Source organism: Centruroides vittatus, unplaced genomic scaffold, assembly GCF_030686945.1.
Source record: "Centruroides vittatus isolate TY-2023 unplaced genomic scaffold, ASM3068694v2 scaffold_435, whole genome shotgun sequence".
Lineage (NCBI taxonomy): Eukaryota > Metazoa > Arthropoda > Arachnida > Scorpiones > Buthidae > Centruroides > Centruroides vittatus.
In genome coordinates, this window is record NW_027122708.1 from 1861264 (window position 1) to 1883937 (window position 22674).

General features: G+C 33.1%; 1 protein-coding gene across 1 annotated transcript; it reads left to right on the top strand.

Moving 5' to 3' along the window:
• The first annotated feature begins 20129 nt into the window (after nt 1-20129).
• Nucleotides 20130-21877, top strand: LOC136989134 (transcription factor Sox-14-like). Its single transcript, XM_067287235.1, has one exon. It carries the CDS (start codon nt 20217-20219, stop codon nt 21030-21032), a length of 816 nt encoding a protein of 271 aa, XP_067143336.1. The 5' UTR covers nt 20130-20216; the 3' UTR covers nt 21033-21877.
• Nucleotides 21878-22674: the final 797 nt, after the last annotated feature.

The window sequence follows — 22674 nt, forward strand, 5'->3', positions numbered from 1 at the left end:
TACAAAATCATTTCGGCCTGTATAAAATATATGCGCCGATATATACGGTATTTCAAAAGCCACTTCGCTGTTGTCTGTAATCTTCAGCTAGAAGAAAAATCATTTCAATGTGATTGTTTTTCGTTTCAAATTATTTCAAATTACAAGCCTTTTTCTTCTATTGTTTTGGCTTATTTATACGAGATTGTAATATAAATCAGCCTTTTTCTTTTATGAATTTTTTAATGCATTATTAAAAACCTTACACGAAACCTTAAATTAATCGGCGAAATATCGAAGGTTTTAACATTAAATATAAATAAAATATTTGTATTTAAAATAATCTTTTATATACAAACGCAAATAAAATTATAGAAATTAACAGCATAGGCCTGCAGCACCGATATGTTTCAATTCAGAATTAGATCGTTTTAGAGCTTGGAGAACTTAATATAAAAAATTCGTTCTAACACAATCGTGTTTATAAAATCTTTGTTAATTTTCTTGATAACATAGTTAATAAATGTATCCGGATCAATACCTAGCCTATGTACTGTACACAGTTCTTTTAACAGACGATACCAATTATTCGATGTGCACTTTTGTGAACGATTAGACGCATCCAATGGTTTAGAATCAAACAAGCTTTAATGCAAAACAAACAAAAGGAAAGCAAATCCGAAGAATTCATTACAGGCAGGGTGTTGAATCACGTTCACGTAGCCAAGCCATCCAATTACTAGTTGAATTGAGAAACAACATCTGGCTGATTGACACTCTTGATTGTGGCCACGGATCCTGTTACTGTCTCTGCTCGTAGTGGACACAAGTGGATTCTCTATTCGATGTGGATTGTCACGTTTACCTCTTTATTGTTCGCATCTTTTCAAATACGAATATTTTATATTTAAACCAAACTAATTTAACTGTATAAATTCGTTTCCCTATTATTATAATAGCTTTTATTTTCAAAAGAATCATAAAAATCAAGCTAAATTCATCCAAGTCTACAAGAAGAACAGAAATTAAAGATTTAAACACGATATTAAAATATAAATTAAATACGAACGTGTAAATACCTAAGGCATAATTATGCCTTGGGTATTTACATTCCAATATAGGTCTAATTAGACCTACGTTCGATAAACCTAGATTAATTTTAAAGTAACCTAATTATTAATAAAATAGGATCAAATTTTATGGAGCAACCAAAAGATATATGCGTGTTTTTTTTATTTTTAAGTTACAAAGAAAAAAATAACTAGTTATTAATATAGCCTATTATTTAATCTAGGCCTGCTTTATATTTAGATTATGTGATAGATCGGGACTTCCCAACGGGGTCGATGTTGACCCCTTAGGAGTCGATGAAAGTTCGAGAGGGGAGCGATTAAACTTTGCAAATACACAAACTTAATTTAAAAATATTAAAAAATTTACATATTTCATCACTCTCAAATAAATTTAGAAAGATGTCCTTTAAAAAGCTACGTAGAAGGGCTGTTGCGTATATATAATATATAATGTTATTTATCCTAATATATATATAATAATTAAAGGGTTGGATGGAAAAAAGTTTTTTCTTAAAAGGTTGAAAACCTCTGCGATAGATTAACAACGATCATATTTCATCTAACAAAAAATTTATAACGAAACTTCAATTAAATTGAATAGTTTTTTGGGGATTGACAGGTTTACGTGATTGACATTTATTCTATTTACAATTAAATATTTTAGCTAAGATTTAAGTTCCATTGTATACAAATATTGAGTGACGAAGTCTGACTTTATTTGATATTAACCTGTATAAAAAATAATATTGTATCTTTTGCAGACACGAACATGTCTTAAAATATATCCATTAACAAATGAATATCACATCACCCTAATAATTCATTTATAATAATAATAATTCATAATTATTTACGTACAAAGAATGCTTCTAACTGAATCTCTAATTAAAGAAATGATTTGTTTTTGGTTAGGAAATAATTTTTATAACTCAGAATATAATTTTATAAGAATGACAACTTGCAACAATATGACAAGCGGGAGTGAGGAAAGCAAAAACGTTTTCGTATCCCGAGAGTAACCCTTGAAGGAATTGTGGCAGTTGGCAGGCGAGACAATGCATCAACAGCCACCGACTCGATCCATCATATCCGATTTTGTACAGAACTGTAGGTGGCCAAGGATGAAGTCGCACTTGAATTGTCCTCGTCTACATTTATTTCCATATATTGATCAAACGTCCATCTTTCTTATGCAGCAAACGATAGGAATTAATACGTATTAAAATCCCCCATCTGCTGATTAATCCCGTGGTAATCGACATCATTTTCATTTATTACTTTGAACTTATTAAAAAAATGAATAAATAAATAACTTTACAGATTGATTTTGAAGAAAATCGAGATATTCGGATCCCGATTTTAACCGGAACTTCTAGTTGCTACCAAAAGTACTGTACAGAAGTAAACTTGAAAGCCGAAAAATGAAGCCATCTAACAAAATTAGGATACTTATCTACAATTCGACTAATATTTATAAACAGTTTCCAAAATTTGGACGGAAAACGAACACTTCCTCCGGCATTTCCTTCGAGGTTTGGCCAATTTTGGGACAGTAATGGTGTCCTACTTAAAGAGGGTGGTAATTTCCCTTTAATATTACATCATTAATTCCAAACTGTATATTTGAAATATTTGCTCGATAAGACGCAAAACTATGCAGTGGATAACAACGGAGAAATTTTAGAGCGTCAAGTATAAGGTAAGGTAATAAACTTCCTCATCTGACTGCTGCCATTAATGGCAGCCGCAGGGTAATTGGATGGGACCCGGATGTGGAAGATGGCGACGTAAATCAAGCTAAACAACGGAGCAGACGTCTCTAATACCAATTGTTATCCTTCCGCAGTATGTTGAGCGTTGAAGCTGTTACATATTGAGTTATCCTAAGATTAATTCTACCGAGGAAGTTATAACCAAAATCTCATCCTTCTGCAAATTCCGCCGCTTGTTCCATTAGAATTAGTTTCAACTGTTATTCCTACTTTCTTCAATTGTTTCTGATGCCTCTCCGCGTCTTACCAGAACTTTCAAAAAATTAAACTTTAAGTTATCACAATGTTTAAGTTTGTGTATTAAATTTAATAAACCACAAGTTTTTTTTAATGAAAATTCATTTTTGAAGCGCGTTATATTCATATACTAAAGCTTAAAACTTTAAGTTCTATTGTGTACAAACATAAGATAATTGAATAAATATTAAAACATAATTTGTTGTAAGGACGGATTTGCGAATAAAATGTTCTAAAATAACTTATATCGGCATATATACAGGCAACTTATATCTGCATATCAATATATATAATTTACATACCGTTTCAAAGGAGAGTGTTGAAATACATTTTGCAACTTTTTCTTATAAAACTGTACAAATTAATTATGCTACTGTACGAACTGGATATAGAACATAGTATTCGGTGTTTAGCAGTCATAGTTTAGAAAAATTAAGTAAAATTAAACTAAAAAATAAGCTTTAAAAGGGTGAACATACCACGAATCCACTTAAACGAACTCTTGATTTATATCTATCGAAAATGTATACCATTTAAATCCGATAATTTAACTGTTATTATTACAAATAGAAATTTGTATTAAAAACTGTTTGCAAATACTTCCGATTAAAATTTCTAATATTTAAAGTAAGAAAAAAAGTAATAAAGATGAAATTTTCTAATCCGATAAACCTGTAACGATTAATCACCAGTTTGATCAGATAATTCTTTCTTTAAACGATACGAAACAACAGTTTTATCGGTAATTTAAAATATAAAAGGTAACTGGAGGACGATTGAAATGAGTGTAATAAAGAAATATGCTCATACTTGTAAGCGAAATATTTGTGCATAAAACTTAATTACGGATTTATCCTCTATTAAAAATCGATTAATTCGATTTCGATTAATTGGTAATAAAACAAAGAGTAATAGATTGTTTGGTTGGAAATGATTCGGTGGAGGTAAAAGACTCGACCCGCTTCGTTCGGTAATTGAAACAATTGCAAACACAGTCGAACGAATAGAAACACTCGGATCCGCTCTTCCATTTTTTGCTTCTCCAATTAACCGCTTGGAACAAAAGAAGCTGTTAATGACATCCTTGTTATCATCCCTAATGACATTCTCCGCTCTGGCGATTACAACAGGGAACTGTTTATTTAATCCAAAACTGCACAGAAGTTTTGTCTGAAAGAGTAGACTTGTCCCGCGGCTTTGTTGACGTTTGTTCTGGAATCGACTCAAAAGTCACGATTTTCTGGATTGTTTTCCTTCTATTTCCATCCTGTAGGAAAACAAGCCTAGCGGCAGATAGGATTTTAAAACGAGGGAGAGCTTCGACATTTAACAAAATAAGCGCCTTCCTCCGAAAAACACCTTCAAGGCTAAAAGGGAAACTAGATTTTATAATCAAATTTTTACTTGCCACATATGAGACTTTGACTGCAAGTCCGAATGTCATATGGGATGCAAATTGGAAAAGGAGTTGTTCCGTCCCTGGAGAGAACATGTTTGTTTAGCTGGTCATTAATATTGATTGAATTTCCGGAACAGATCTACCAGATTTTTACTTCAACACATTAGTATTCTTACATCTGTGATAAGAGGCGCTGGAAAAAAAATATTTTAAAGATTATATATAAATTTATAACTCGATTAAAAATGGATGGTCGTTGGGGGGAGTCTTCGTTTTTTTAGTAACTGTTTAGTTTAGATATTTTTTTACATTGAACATTTTACTTATGAATTGTTAAACGTGTTCGAATATTGCTCTTAATATATTTTAGCAAACTTATTTTTTTTCCTTCTAGTTTATATTAACATAAAGTAACGTTATCAAAATAAATTTTCATAAACATTTATTTATAAAATTTATATATATAAAATCTTCTTTTCAAATTTTCATATAGGCCTTCCTCTTTTTTATGTCAAACTTTTACATTACAACGAGATTGAAATTAATAATAAGCATTAAAACATATCACTAATGACTTTTTTACTGAGAAATGGGTTTATTAATTACAACTTTAAGTAATTTAATCGTTGATATTTCTGATATAAACGATACAATACTTTCAATTACCAATCGTGTGACGCCCTTACGTTTCAACTGATTGTTTTTGATATTCCCCATCTTTGACAATCAATAGTGATAAATTGTATAAATTATTCGCTCGTTTATTCCTTAGTTTAAATATTAATCAACAAAAACGAGTGATAATTTTGCTTCTCAATAATATTTAAGAATAATTTCGACTTATATTCAACAGTATTGCTCAATTTGAAACTAAGGCCTATGCGATGATCAGGTCAAAGTCTCAGTTTCAAATGCATCTTCCTCAATAATACTTCATATTTCTATATGAAATTTTTATTTTTTAATCATTATTTATCTTATATCAAGTTTTTTTTAATGTTTGTGTAACTTACAATTCATTTCAAAAAGTAAAATTCGTCATGCCCAGAAGACCAGAAACTAATTTTATTATTCAATGTAAACCATCGTTCGAACCGATCGATGAAGAAATTGGCATTTTTATTTTATAAAAAAAAGTGTAAATTCTATAAAATATATATGCCCTATATCACTTTCGCCACTTGTGTGGTCGTCTGGACTTCCTTATAGACCTAAAGGCTATAATATGTATAGCTCTCTGGCGCCTAAATGTTTTTTTTCTGTGTTAGTTTTTGATATTGTTTTTCTGTTTATTTTCCTGCTTTTTGACTGACCAAAAATTAATTCGAAAAGGTATATCTATAAATTGTATACCAAGCACAAAAAAGGTATAAGCCGACAGAAAATAATACATTTCACATTCCCCCGAGGCTGTTAATTCGAGTCACCAGATTACATGGATCCTCACAGAAGAAAAAAAATTTCTTAGCAATAGTTTTCTAATCTGTTGGAAAAAAAAACATTAAATAGCAGACGTTATGGGGTGCAGTCGACTTAGAATTGCTAAATATTAGCAGTGTTTTAAATAGCTTCCTTCGATAGAGAATAACTGGAATCCAAAATTGGAAAAGTATACTTAGAATATCAGAAAACGTCTACAATATTTTTTTAAAAAAAACTCTTATGTCAAACTAGTATATTATCGTGATAATATGTTGGAAGAAAAAACGGCATTTTCTACCCCAACGTAATTTCCAAAGCTCTCTTACGTGGCGTTAAGAAGAGATCCAAGGTCACTAACCATGTCAAATGCGCCACGATCGTTTAATATGGTAGTTTCGAATGGAAAATCCATGGCACAGTAGAAACATTAAGGCACAAAAGTATCTGAAAAGCCCCCGATGGGCTAGGAAGCACCTTATGAAAGGGTCAGCTACCCTCGAGCTAACTTAATGTTCGACGGGGCGAGCAAAAGCTGTGAATTGTCATTAAGGGTTTTTCTCCGTTGGTACATTTAGATAAAACACACAGCCATTAATAGCGAACATCACCATCCTTTGTATTATCTTCACTTAATGGAGTTGGGGAGACGGAAATGGCAGCACGTAGAATCGCTATCGGACCAACGTCGACAAGTGCCCTGGTGCGGTCGACGGATGTGGCAACCCAACCACGTGACCTCGACGCTCATTGTGCTTAATGGCAGTTATTGATGACGAACGGAACGCCTCGACTTCTGCTTTCGGGAGATTAATGGAGCAGCAGACATCGCGTGTCCTCTACACTATTGGTCGCGAGCCAAGGTGGAATTTCTCCTGTTGAGTTGCCAAGAAAATCTTCCTCTCTAATTTATACATTAACAAGCTATTCGTTTCTTCTCTAATTAACTAATTGTCAGAATTAAGAGATTCGGATAAGCGTTAAAGAGTTTTCCAAGTAAAAACAGATGAAAATCTCTCTTCGGCATCGTATACCCGAGTCAAAACTCACCTTTGAATTTTATAACAGACAAAAATTCACTTAGAATTTTATAAATCATTAAAAACTCTAAATTATCCTCAATTATTTCTACCAAAAATATAATGTCATTTTGTCTCTACATAACCTTAAAAACATTAGCGAAAATTTCTAAACCGAGATAACAAAAGAAGATGAGAGAAGGTCGATTTTCCCATTTAATTCTTCTTTCTACATAAAAAAAATCTATAACTGAAACATAATTGAAGCTTGATTTTACAGCTTTCGTCTATTAAAAAAAAAAATACTGGATCTGCAATTTTCGTGTAGAACCGCACTGAAGACTGAAGGAATGAATGATTCATGGACTTGAATTCATTCTATTCAGATATTTAATTAAATTACATATAGGCTATAACTTATACATATAATTTGGCATTGAATGCCAATTTATTGTATGTCAGAGACGTGCCTTTATTATTTTCTGAGATTAATTTCAATATAAAGTTCAAACTTTTCACGAATAAATTAACGGCACGTGTTTTTAAAAGAAATTTATATTAGATCCAAAATAAAAGTGTTGAATTTTTCGTGCAAGACACCAATTCTCAATAGAGCTATACAATTTTGCCCACTACGGACGGAAAAAATTGTGGATTTTGACTCATAACAGAGCCAAGTATCGGTCATAGAACAACACCTCGTTAATCACAGGTTACATCCGATCGTAGATGTAAGATGGATAGATGTCACGTGATAAAGCAGACACTCCTGATCTTAAATAGACTTAATTGAATTAAAGCCTTAGACTAATCTGTAGCAAAATAACGCTATTTTATCTTTTAAATATATTTTTAATTCGAGAGTTTCAATCAACCATTAGAACTGGCTTTAAACTAACTGAGTATAAAAATATTTCTGAACGATGATTCTAGTCATTTGATTCATTTTAAGGAGGAAAATATCAAGAATAATGCCAGTCCCTTCACGTTTTAAACATTACGTCGATGTAATTTATAACTTATTTACTGTTTGTAGCAGAAATCGAGGGGCAACTTGTCTTATAAACACTTTTTAAAATTAAAAAATAATGTTTTGTGGCATATAATAATATTATAGACATTTATAATAGTTAAATATTGTATTTAATGAATAATACAAAGTTTTTGAATGGTTATTCCGATAAATAAGTTTGAAAGAAGGTAGGAAGGTAGCAGGGATGTAAGCCTACGTGACGTGTGGAATGACGTAATACAATAAAATACAAATTAAGATTTAAAATTTCATTTCAAAATTCGACAAGAATTTTCAAAATGAATAAGTATAGAGTTTATTTTAAGAGTTTATTTAATCGTAAATTTGACATAAATCAAAGTGTAGAAAGAGTGAAGACAATATTGGAAAATCTTTTTAAATATTTTGTGAGCTATAAAGTTAAAAAAATCAATAAATCTGTAACAATTATTCAATAAAAATTGACGAATGTCACGTGATGGCACTACAGTCAGAAGCATAATCAAGGAAAAAATCGGTCTTTCCAAGGCAAACATTCGACGCAATTGGATCTCTAGAATGAAGAAGAGCCCAGGCTGCCGCGTGACAAGGGCCAATCAAAGAACTCCCCCTTATCCATAAACCTACACATTGTGGACGCTTGAACGACGTCAATCGAGCTACGTTCGACTTAATCAAGGAGGGAAAAGATTAATCGCAGTAAAACGCCACAGAATGGCTGGTTCTGTATGATTGAAGGGCTGTTTAACTGCGCCAATTGTGATCGTTTTGGTCGCCTTAATTTGATTCTGTAATTTATGAGCCCAGTTTTAAAATCGCTCGCCACTTTGCCTTTGAAGATTATTCTTTCGTTTTTCTTCCACCTTTGGAATTCTAATGATTGTTTTCTCAAGATTTTTTATATCTCTTTAATAATATCGCTTTCGTCTGATTTTAGGTCGGCTCTTAAAAAACTTTTTATTTACTTCTATGACTCATATGATGAAAAACTACATAAAAACCGTAATTAAAAAGCTCAAAGTTTGTTCTTTAAATGCCGTTTTTTATTAAAAATTTACAACAAATTCCGTTTATCCGTGAACAGATTCATAACGTGGACCCTCTTAATACAAATTTAACCTGATACAGGCTAAATCGGGTAATATTTTAACAAAAGAAGTTACCTTATAAGACCTAGAAATACACAGTCCAATAATAAATTAATAAAAAGTTTAGACGTTAAAACGTAGTCACAATACCTTTCAACGAGTATAAAATATTAAAATTTCTAATCTGAAACTTATATATATATACATTTATTTAATAATTATATATATATACATTTATTTAATTATTTAAATATATTATTGGAGTAGATAAAAGTAAAGAGAGTCGAGTGGAAAATTATGAAAGATGTAAAACGGATAAGCATTTTAAAAATTCAGGAGGAAGTCGATTTAATAGGAATAGTTGGATAAATAGTTGGAGTGGATTCGGCCAAGAATGCCGCTTCTTAGGAACTAGGAACGAAGTTACAGTGACATATGCCACTTTGTTTTATTGATTCCATGAAGTAATTCAGTAAATATGAGTGCAGTTCTTCTATTTAAAGATGAAAAACTTCCGATGCATGACAGCTTCCAAGTAAGAGGACGTGAGGACCAGCGATAAGGCAATCGAGAGCTGCAGAGTCCAGCAGCAGATAAATGGAACTGCGGTTGACTTGAAAAGCCTCCCAGTACCCGATTGAAAGCAAAGAAGGAGAGAAAAAATATATATATAATAAAAAAGGCAGTTGGGGGTGGTGCAGACGTCATTCAAAACGCGAAAATACTGTCTGCTTCTGAAGGTAGTAGGATGATCTACATTTTCCCCTTATCGCTGAGGTCGGCGAGGTTTTCCCCTTCTGTTACCCCCTTAGTCGGCAACTCCTTCCCTTTTCTATTCAGCTCCGTTTTTCATTACGTCGGCCGACTGTCACAATCTCGGCGACACAGGCGCTGATCCAGCACTACAATAGAAAACGCATACTTGATGCCGCGCGGGATGGTACAATGGTGGATCCGGCGGTTGGTTGGTCGAGCCCAACTACCAACAATAGTAGATGGGAGTGACGGGTCCCAAAATGGGACCTCTAGCTAAGTGAGGGGCTGCGAAGTCGTCCCATCACTTTCCAATCCATATCTGATCTCTGCTTTCTTTACGCTTATTTTCGATAGCGTGGCTACAAAGGGAGTTTGTGTGACTGACGGCTCCGTTTATCTGCGGTTTGCCAATAGACCAAAGTGTCAAGTCACCAGTCCAGATAATTCTGGTTTGGGTATTTCCCAACGGGTCCTGTCAAAAATACCATCTATACTGTCGTCGGCAGCTTTAAAATAGCGGTTTCAAACCACTTCTGATAATACAGATACAGCTCATTGTTCCGACTTGTATTGTTTATTCGGATGAACGCTTGAAAGACGAAATTAAACGCGCTCTCTGAATTATTTAAAACTTTTTATGCCAACTGTTAAATGAATTATGCTCCTTTCATTTCTGCGGAGAGAATGTCGCGCTGTTTCTTTAAGATAATTGAATTACGCCGGCGATACCCTTCTGGTAATTATGAAAATTGACCCAGGCTCTTTAGAAACTCTAAAACTTTAGATTACTTAATAAATACAGCGAAAAAGAACCAGCATCGATCTTAGTTCAGGCGACAATGACCATTTAACACCACTATGGACACCAGTTTATTGTGAAATTATTAACGAATTTCATAGCTGTGTTAAGCTATTTTATTGCACGATTATATAAATTAATTTCAATGCAATTCTAAAAAATAAACATCGGTATAAACTAGGATAAAATATAGGCGAAGGTAGTATTTTACAGGAATTCAAAATTGTTGAAAGATCCAACAAAAAACCTCCCCGAAAATTCAATTCTCGCAACACAAACCGCATCAACCGTCCATTATAGCAATAGTTGTGTCAGAGCCAGCCATCTATAGAAAAGATTTTTTGACAAACACTAAGTGACAAGACTCGCTTGACGATTCGTTTCCATCGACGCTCTCAAAATCTAGTAACCACTCTAAGCCTATTTTCACCATCCATTGGTTGGAGGGTGTATTTGACGATTGTGACGCTTAAAGCGGGGAAAAACTCATAAAGAGAAGCGTCACTGGATGCTGTTGACACATCTACCATCATCAAGACATAGCCCGAGGGGGGATTGTGTGTACCGACTGTGTGCTGGGGTAGACCGATTTGAGTGGATCATACGTGAATTGACATAGCTGTGCGGTCAGCGAACATCGGACCACCTCGGGTTATTTTCCTAACCGCGCAACCTAAGGCGATGGGTTTTAATAAACACGTCACCTTATGGCTAGACCTTGGCCACACTCCATTGTAGAAGGGACAATGGCGATTAGCCACACTCTCTAGTGTCCGGTGTACGTCAGCGACCTTTGCTCCTACCATTTCCTCGTTTGCCAGCCGTCTTACACTCGTAGTTTTTTCTTACACCCGCCTACCATATTACATCCGGGCTTTGGTGCAAAGTAAACGTCGTGTGATTGACACCGGCGTTTATTAAAGAGGTTTCACACAAAACCAGAGAGGAGTGTGAGATGAGAGATTGCTATTCTTATTGAGTGGAAAAAAGAATTTAAAATAGCATCTGAAAATTGTTATCAAATAGGTTCGAATATTAGCCCTCTAGATATGTCGTCAACCTTTGTTTTTTTCCTCTAAAAAACTCTCATTTTTAATCTTTATTTGCTTTTTATTCAGCCTGAAAAACCATCGTTTATTAAAGATAAATTCAAATTAATTATTTGAAAATAAAGAAATAACACTTTTCATTTCTAACAATATTTTCCACAGTTTATTTAATCCTTAAATCGCCGGTTGGAAACGTATATATAACTTATATTAAGGTGAGATTTATTTATCTGGTGAAAAACACCAGGTCCTTGCAGATAAGTAAAGAGAATCAAGTTTTAAATCCAACATTTTTTCGAAATAAATAGCTCGATGATAGTTGACATAACTCTAATCGATCTGGCCATGCTAACTTTAAAATTTGACAATCCATTTATTATCCGTTGGAAAGGTGAGCCCGTCTGACCATAACGTCGACAATCTTACTGGTTATAGTACACCGAATGGTTACAAGGGGGCGCTTTTATAAGATCTAACGAGCATTTAAACGCGACGTTACCTAACAATGTTTCTGACGCGTTTAATAAGGGCGTTTTGATGTTGGGACAACAGAAATCGATTTGGCACAAAATCCCGTTTCGGATTACTCTTGTCGAACGTAACAGGAAGTAAGTGTCCATTCCACTCTTGGTCACGTGCCGGCCGACCATTGTTATAGAGCTTCTGGCGATGGCACGTGGACGACTTGTGGTCCGTCATGTAATGCGAGACGTGCTCTCATCTCCTCGTATTGTCCGCCGCTTCCAGAAGTGGGCTCTACGACACTTCATCCGATTGTCGAAAAGCTTTGTTCTTACTTTTGCCACACCAAAAATGTTTCTTTGTGTATAAACCTGTTTAAATCATCTTCCACACGAGAGCCGAAAAAATAAATCCCATCCCAATTTTCGTCTTAATAACTGCAAATTTCAATAATTCCACTTAATATGCTATTTATCAATTACTTTAACTCTGTTAAATGCCATTCTTATTGACAGAATGAGTGAAGACAACACCTTCATTTGTTTAATTCATTCTAATTGAAATTTTCAGGTTAGTTTCGGACTAAATTTACATTACAGATAAATCTTTAAATTAGATTGTAGATCGTTTTAATTTATCAGTTTTAACCAATTTATATAATAATAATAATCAATTATTGCTTTCAAAACGGCAATGCAAATCATAATTCAAACGGTAGGCCTAGACCCTTAATTCCAAATTAATTTTGATTCTTTTGAATCCTCTCGAAGTCTTGCAACGAGTAGGCTGCACAGCAGAGATTTTGCTTCTAATTAAAGATAATCTACAGGTATTGCAAATAACTAGAACTAAAGAAGACCCAAGGCAATGCAAATAAAATAAATCAAGAAAACAATATTCTCGATAAGGCTACTTTTAGCATAATTCAAAGCAACCTCTTCTCTGTATGAGAAGACGGTTCACGATGGGAAATAAGATGATAACTTATTACTTGTCTCTAAAAATAAAAAATAAAAATCATTGCGTTATTAAGGTTAAAGTCTTCCTAGTTTTTAAATGAAATATAATACTAATTGAAACTAGGAAAAATATTTGAATAGCATTATTAAGAGCAATTTTAATGGAAAATTTCTTTATGTACCTAACCTAATTTATTGAAAATTGATTTTTTAGTGAATTATATCTATATATTTTTGTCATTAAATGGGTTCAAAAATAAATTAATTAATATAACTTCTTAGTTCTAATAATACAAATTAATGTAGTTCTATTGTCACGTGTAAAAAAGAAGTTACAACAAACTGAAAAATAATACAAAATATGTTTTAGCTATCTTTTTATTTCGAGAAAAATACAATAATAATAAACCTATGATGTACTGTTAATAACTGTAAAATATTTATTATTTAATGCTTTGAATACGTATCTCAAATGACTTTATGTATTCGTTTTATCTTGCGGTTTATTAGAATTAGAAGAAAAGTAAAAATTCTAGGTTCTTATATTCTAGAACACAAATAATTCTTATTAAGAATTTTAAGAAGTTTAAGTTGTAAAATTATCCATAACTTTAATAATATTCACTGAACCTAATCATTCAATAATATTTCGTCTTTGAATAACTCGAACTCTATTTATATTTTTATTAAATACAACTAGACTTATCCTAATATGCTTTTATTAAATGTGGCTAAATTATCATACGTATTAATTTATTAATTTAGCCATAAATAATCTGTAAAAAAGATATCAGCGTATAATTTTATAATTAAAATTTTCAGATTGAGACTGAATTACATTTAGGCCTAAATTGTATAAAAGAATAACGACTTATTTTCCTTTACAAATGAATTTAGATGTTTAATTTTTTTACATATATTATATTATTTTAAGCAATTTGCTATCGAAAAAGTAAAAAACCACGAAATAATATTTAAATATAATGTAGAAAACTGTGAAACCAATACGTTTAAATCATTTAAACTCAACTTTAAATGTTAAAAGTTTTAACTCCATTTTAACTTGGAATATTTTAAACGCGACTATGAGATAAAAGCTCTTAAATCAGATAAGCAACTCGTAAAATCATTATTCTATTTAAAGAAAGATGAAATATAAATAATAAAAATGCGTGCAAAGAGGTTTTGTCATAGTAAAGTTAAGCTTAGTTTGAAGAGTTTTTCATTTGTAGATATGTTTAAATGATCGAAGTCAGGAAGAAAATAAGAATGATTATTGATTGGACCGATTTTCCCAGAAGAATATCTCGATGCGTATGGACAAAAATCTATTTTCACAAGGAATAATTTTAGACCCCATTAAACATTTTTTTTTCAAAAATAGAATAGAGGGAAGAAAATTGATATGGTCGAGATTTATGTCATTTTCGCTAATACGGGGTGGAAGTAGATCGCTATCTTAGATCCACCTAATACAGTAGCGGCAAGTACAAATCCAATATGAACAGAGAGATTAAGAAACCGAGCCTTTCATTTTTAATGGCTCCATGTGTCAAAAGAAGCCATTCATCACGATGTACTGAATTTTGTTAGCCTCTACTATCTGTTATAAAGCTGTGTAGGCCTACAGTCCAATTTATATCTATCAAAAAAGTGCATTTATTCAATAATTATAAATGATATATGCTTATATATACGAAGTAGGTGAAGAGCAAAAGTGAAAAACTAGATTTATCTGCCACTAAAACCAACAATGCAACAATTACGCATCTAAATTTTCCCTATACACGCAACATTCCAGATTTCCGGATGCGTTTAAAGACGGAAGGCAAGGATGGGAGGAAGAGACGGAGGAGACGAGTCCGGGAGACGCCGCTCTCTTTATTTATGGCCCTCCAAACAGGTCAAGCCAGGAAAAATTAATCAGCACAGAACGTGTTGTGTTATTAGTGTGGGTCTTGCTGTGGTCGCTGCGACAATTCCGCAGACTGTACCAGAAAATGGACGTCGAATCGCGAGATTTTTTATTGGTTATTTTCACTCTTGTTCGACTTTTAATCAAAATTCTCAAATTATACGAGCGCTTAAAAACCTCCTCTTTATATAATGACAATAAAAAATATTTTTATTTTTATAAACTATAATAGATATTACACCCCTTTAAACTAGACTATAAGATTTACACCGCCGCGTTAACAGAGATTATAATGGACAATTGGATGTTTAAAAGCAGCGAATTATAAAGTTTTAACCATAATTAAGTTTATATTATAACTGTGATAAGCATGTTTATTGTGTACATGATTATATTGTTTATTAATACTACTTTAACTAAAGAATGTGTAACTGCAATGTACTGTACAATGTGCCTGTACGAAAATACCTGAAATATAGAAGGGCGCTTAGTTATTTATAATTATAATTTATTTATAATTTAAAATTATCGAGAGACAAGTTAAAATCTGATGTCTACGATATGACAATTTGATGGGAAAAAAGAGACTGAGAAAAATTGAAAAAGGCATCTGATAGATAGGCCTGTGGAAGGCACGTCACAAGTAGATTAAAATGGACAGTCGGTAGGCTATTCTGCAGATATATGAGTGCAAAGAAGGCAATTCTACCGAAAATAACACAAACAGTGTCGGGTACGATCGACGACTTCTGCTGATCTCAGCCAACGGAATGGGGATAGATGGTGAGGAGACGATGCTATTACCGACTCACACAAATCAATAGACCGGGCTCTCATTTGAATTTTACGACTCCATCGTTAGGCTTAGTGAAGTTGAGGGATAATACACTAGATGGCGGTAATGATCGACCGTCACAGAATATATGGTTTCATAAAGTGTCGCGGGACTGCAGCCCTTTTTATTGGTGGTCTTTTCTCACAGTTTGTAAATTGGTTTCTCACGCATTAAGAGGGTTGCTCACTTCCCATTAGTCGTCTTATCTGATGAAAGTCACTAAAATAAATATATTTGCTGTTCGATTTAACAGGTGTTTATTTATGGGAGCCCTAAAATGTTTGTTTTATGGATTATCGAAATGAAAATTGGGTTCTTATTTATCACCAGCCATCGAGCTCCGAATTATCGCCATTAATGCATATTCAACCTCAGAGAGTCGAGAGTGGTTTATGAATTCAAAATAAAGAATTTCCAAATGAATTTCCAACAAAATTTGGGTTCTTATTTATCATCAGCCATCGCGCTCCAAATTATTGTCATTAATGTATATTCAATCCTCAGAATGTCTAAAGTAATTTAGGCATTTAAAATAAGAATTTCCAAATTCTGGAGTTCTGTAATTCACTCTTGCAAGTTCCTATTGGTCGAAACATTTCTATATATATATATTGATACGGTCCTCAAAACATCGAATCGTAAGATAAGACTCTTAAAGATGAAAAGATCTATCAATATATTGGATCTATCAAGATTTCGATTTTATATTTGGAGATTAAAAAAATTCAGTTATTACATGATATAAGATGATTTGAATTACAGTTTAAATTCATTAAAATGTCTTTTCTCGACATTTCCCCGACATGTCTGGGATAAAAGTCGCCTGGCGAAATCGCCGAAATTTTTCCATCATTACATAGCGGAACAACGGTACGCTATATGAACTTTATAGGATAGATTTTTAATTTGGGCGGGGAACGTAAATGGCAGACGGGACATGATTTTTTCGTCCCATTTATCACCAGTCGTACGACAGATGACATTCCACAGTCATCTATTAAAAAAGGGGATGGCTAAAGTCTAAGCCATATTGCCTCCAAGAAAAATAATAATAATAATGCATTGTCCAGTATTAGAGAGCCTGGCTATTTCGGACGTATGCTATGAACAGTATGAGTCCGAAATTGCTTTTTTTGTTAGGGTTTTCTTTATTTTTGTTCTATTATAACTTATAAGTTATCCCGGTGAATCATTAGAGTTAAACCTGAATTTTAAAATCATAATACATTAAAATACATTACAGAATAATCGAATGATACTTCGTATAACTCTAATGAACACGACTTCTTCGATTTTAAGGAATTTAAAACAAAAACATATGAGATCAAACCTTTTATGTTTTAAGGTTTATATAATAAGCTATTAGTCCTTACAAACAATTTCCAATTAAGGAGACCAAGTTGTCGAAATTTTATTGGTCTTACAAAAATGCCTGAAAGCATCTTCGAATGACGATTATGAGAAAATGTTTCTTAGATTTTTTTCCTTGTTCATTAAAAGTCACAGGAAATATCTTATAGAGATCTAAGATATGGCAGTAATCTTAATTAATTTTATCACGATGGCCAAATATATCGTAAAACTCAATAAAATAGGAGTGTGAAGAATGCAAATTCACATAGCATAGCAGCACAATCGATTAAGTAAAAATCGTTTTAATTATAGAATTCTGAAATTGAGAGTCCATAGCTACTATTTGAGTACTATTTTATTTACTAAGCACGTATCAATTTCATATAATTATAATTTGCTATTCAATAGAAGGCCTACAATTTTTCCTTCCTTGAGATACCTCGAACGGTTATGGAATCCTACAGGTTTCTACATCATCGAAAGAGGAAAATCTATGACCTAATAAACATCGGCATCGACGAAATAATAAAAGGCAACATGCCGACACCATATCGAAATAATGATTTTCAAATCTTACTGCTAGAATTAAGCCAGCCAATTACAGCGATTTACCGAAATGTCATTACTATAAAATTATTGGGAATAATCTTGGCATAGAGGATAATAAGCAAACAGTAAAAGATAATAAGTTATGTTTTCGAAACGAGAAAATTGAATGCGTAATTAAACAGATAGTTAGACACGATAGAAAATTAGAGGAGGAGGAGAAAGTAGACTAAATTTCCGCTACTTTATCACATTGGTCCATTGAATGGGATCATTCAGTGAGCGGCCACAATAACAAATCCTAGTTGGAGATTATTAGTTGGGGATTATGTTGTGCCAACGAAGAAAATTAGTGAACGGCCTGATGTTTCATCACCGGGCGACAGTCACTCCGGACAACCGGGCCGGACAATACACGTAAGGATGACAATAGAAGTAAGCTTAGACCAAACGCCACATCTCGGACCTGGACGATACGGACGATGGTCCTTCGTTATCTGCGGCTAACCAGCCGTCGTACGTCGCAGCTATACATTCAATAGAAAGCAGGCATTTCTGGCTTAGATAAGGAGCGAAGCCCATTGAATTCGTTAGCTTGTGTGGTGAAGGCGATTTAAGAGGGATCGACTGATCACAATAAGGGCCGTCCACTCGCTATCCCCCCCGCTTAGGATCACTTTGTCGCTCTCATAGGGTGGCTATGCGATCTCTCTCTCTCTCTCTCTTGTCGAGAGGATTCTCCGTTCGTCTGACTGGATTCGGGGACTGTTTCTGTTTGCCGAGTTGTTGATGGGATGCTGATTGATGGATGTTGACTTATCCATTGTCCCACTTAAAGTCGATCCAAATTATTTTATAATTGACATCTTCTCCGTAAATTAAGTCGTTAATAAACCGCAGAAATCGAGAAATTTATTTCTAAATTATCTTTTAATAAATCAATTTAATTACAAATAAAATTGTAATTTTTTTTTTAAGTTTTGATCTATAAACTTCTCTTACTTCTGTATAAGGTTGAAGAACATCTATTAAATATTTTTAAAATTTTAATTTTAAAATATTTAAAAATTATTTTAATAAATTCGTCTTAGGTATAAAAATAGACCAAGTTTTGGTACTTATCACAAAGGTCTAAAATTATATTCGTACGCAGAAATCCTTTTAAATAAACGAGCTCTTCCGTTATCTTTTTTCCAGCTTTAGTGCATACTTTTAGAGGGTCTATATTTGGCTCCATCTAGCGACGAAAAAGTTCCTTATCTTATAAAGATGACTTTATTACATACAATTGAAAGCCTTCAGTCTGAACTTAGCACCCGACCAATCAGTTCGAAGCATCAACTACTAGTGATACTCGTATGATAAATAACTATAAATTATTATAATAATTCTTTTAAAAATGACCAAGCTATTATTAAAAAGTGAATTTAGAACAATTAATCTCAAATTTTTTTTTCTTTCTGGCTTAAAATCCACGCTTCAGAAAAATCTCAGAAAGAGTTGAAAAAGAGTGGAAATTAATTAATTATTTTAAATATCATGTACTAAATGTTCATATTTATCATTTCTGATCTGATATAAAACATAAAAATACCCATAAAAGTTAAAAATATAACATTGTTCGCTTCGAAACATATGATTTATAAGAAATTATAACTTAATTATAAAGAGACAAATGAAATAAATATGAAATTATAAAAGGTATATCACCTTTTAGAACAGATTTATATTATACTTAATCATTCATAAAACAAGATAGAAAGATTAAGAAACAATAATCATTTTTTATAATCAATGAGAAATTCGCTGGATAGAAGGCACAAATGGGAGAAAATTTAGAAATTAAAAACATTTCAAGATGAATTAACTATAATTCTGAATAAAAAATGAAGAAATTTGCTTATTTTATATTGCCTCTAATACCAGATGGCGACACTAAACACAATAAACTAAATAGAAATTATTTGAGAGATTCAGAGAATCACTTTCAAAATAATTATCTGTTTTTTTATTAATATAAAGCGGCATGACAACTAGCGAATGAAAGCGAGGCACCTGGTATGACGTCATAAACACATGTTAACTGTGTTCTTACGGACGATAATTAAATTATAAGGAAACATTTTTTATAGTCAAATCGTTAGTAAATATTGTGGGCTTTTTAAAAGTTCGATTTGATAGACTTACCTGTTTTTAAAACGGCAACAATTCTGCCAGCAGAAAAGCTGTAAACTTCGTCCGCCGCAAACCGCGTCCAGATGGCGCTTCAGACAAGACGATCAGACGTCGGCGGCCAGCAACCAATAGAGAGTTACCGTTTCCTGACGCAGCCACTGACGTCAAAGTGACAATAGAAAAGAGGCGTGGCATTATTACTATTTCCAGCCTACCGCGTCGTAGACGGACAGTCGACTAACCAATAAGAGGACGATACACGACGTATTTAGCTAGTGTGCAACGAATAAACTGTATTTTCTGTTGGTGCAGTCGGGTAGCTTGGAAAGGGTATGATAAGTGCATCGAGAGTGATCAGAAGAAACAGAAATGTCCAAGACAACAACAGATCACGTTAAGCGACCTATGAATGCTTTCATGGTATGGTCGAGAGGTCAAAGACGAAAAATGGCTCAAGAGAACCCGAAAATGCATAATTCCGAGATCAGCAAGAGATTGGGAACGGAATGGAAGCACCTAACCGAAGCAGAAAAGAGACCTTTCATCGACGAAGCAAAGAGATTGCGAGCCCTGCACATGAAAGAACATCCAGATTACAAATACAGACCGAGACGTAAGCCAAAAGCTCCGGTGAAAAAAGAGAGCGGATTCTTGCCAGTAGGACATTGCTTGCCTCCGACTCTCGATCCGCTCGCCCGTTTCCAGCTCTCCACTGCACCACCGACACTGGATAGCGAGAAAGCTGTTGCAGCCAGGACATTTCCTCTTTCTCTAGCTCATTCCTTTAACCATCCTCACTCGCTATACAGCTCCTTGGATCTGGCCGGTTTGGCCAAATTACGAGCATCCGTTAACGATCCCCTATCCCCCGCCGGTCTTATGAAGTCCGAACTATCGGGGCAACTCTTTAGTTCCAGTTCACCGGGTTTCTATAGCACAGCCAGCAGTTTACTGTCTTCACTTTCGGCCCACTCACACGCAACTAGTGCATTCCCCAGTAATTCCGCATACGGACTGGTTTCTTGTGGCTGCAATTCACCTTCCAGTTATTTCCACGGACTCGGCTCCAGTTCCTGTACGCTTCCCACGATAACAGCGCAAGATCCTCGATCTCATCTCTTGTTCCTCAAGGCGGAAGAACGTTATCCAAGACCGACATCTCAGCCATCGGTACCGGCTATTTAGTTATAGGCTATTTAGTTTAGGTAAGAGTTCATAAGTGTATATAACGTAATGTCTAGTCATTGGTAGACACTGGTACGAGAACTTTTTCAGTTTTTAAAACTCTTGTGTATGTGTGCTTCCAGTTCATAAGTTTATTTTAGTTTTACTCTAGTTAGGTGAATCGTTGATAGATCGAGAGAGTGCTCGATCTCGGTTATATGAGATCGCCGTTAACACAATCTGTGCAATTTTCTAAACCATTTGTTCCATAATTTTAATCGAAATTAATTATTTTCACTCGGAAGTTCGCTTTATAATTTTTATTGTCATGACAAGAACTTCCTTTTTGCATTTATACTCTTAATTTCCATTTTATTCTCTCCTTTATTTTTTTTCTTTTTTCATTTTGTTGTGACGAGGACTATCGAGATGGTCCGTACGAAGAATATCATTTTATACACATCTTACCGACTTCTTCCTTATCAAACTTCCAAATCAAATTTTCAACTCCACTATAAATAGGATATCTTAAAAATTAATAATAATTTATTAAAAAATCTTTATCTACTGTAAATTCTTCACAAATGCAATAATTGCACATATTAATGCATCGGATTCAATAATCTTTATCTATATATGTATATATATAGATCTCAATTTTTACAGTATTGTTTTATTATTTTTTGAATATATTTCCCTTTTCCCCCCTTTTCTTTCTTTTTTTTTTAATTTCTCAGTTTCGTGTATATAGTGTGTTTGTAATTGTATATGTACAATACTCAATGAACGACGTACGCGATATGAGAACTGTGTACAACTGATATGTTTGACAAAAAATAATAATAATAATAATAATAATTAATAAAAAGAGGAAAGATATTTCTTTCTTTCAAATTGAAAGCTAAATGTGTGTTGATATTTTATATCGTTATTTAAACAAATTAATTGACATTTCACGATAACGTTAATTACGATAATTATCGAATTAGACCATAAAATTTGTGTATTTTATAACAGATTTTAAACCGAAATTTTCAGAATTATTCGTCATTTAAAATCTCTATAATGAAGACCATAGTTTTTAACCAAAGTAGGTTAGGTCTTTTGAAATTCCATGAAGAAAATCGGGTTTAATTCTGCTAAAACACCAATCAATTCAATATATATTTTTTTTTTTTTTTAGATCTCAAAGGTTAAATACTGATCTGAAATTTTAATTGCATGGCTTGTTAATTTTTCAAAAAATTTGTAATTTTAAATCTCAACAAAGCTCATAAAATTGAATGAAATTTATTAGAAAAATAAGACAAAGTACTGATCATTTTTAATGCTGTGGTCAATACTGTGTTTCAATTTTATAAATATGTCCTACGGCTAAGTTATAAACGGAATTTAATTTAATAGAAGTCTATATTACCTATACAAATCAAATTTCCACTTTTCAAAACCAATATTCAATATTATTAAATGAATTTATACTTATTAATATTTTAATTTTAAATCTATAGAGATAAATTTTCGTATTTCAATATTTATAAAAGTCAGAATGTGTATTTTACTGTGCAGTACAGTACATCCCAAATGAATGCTTCGCTAAAATTTAAGTCTACGTTTTATCATTTATATGCTGCTTTATTACTTTTCAAATCTAATTCCTCTACTA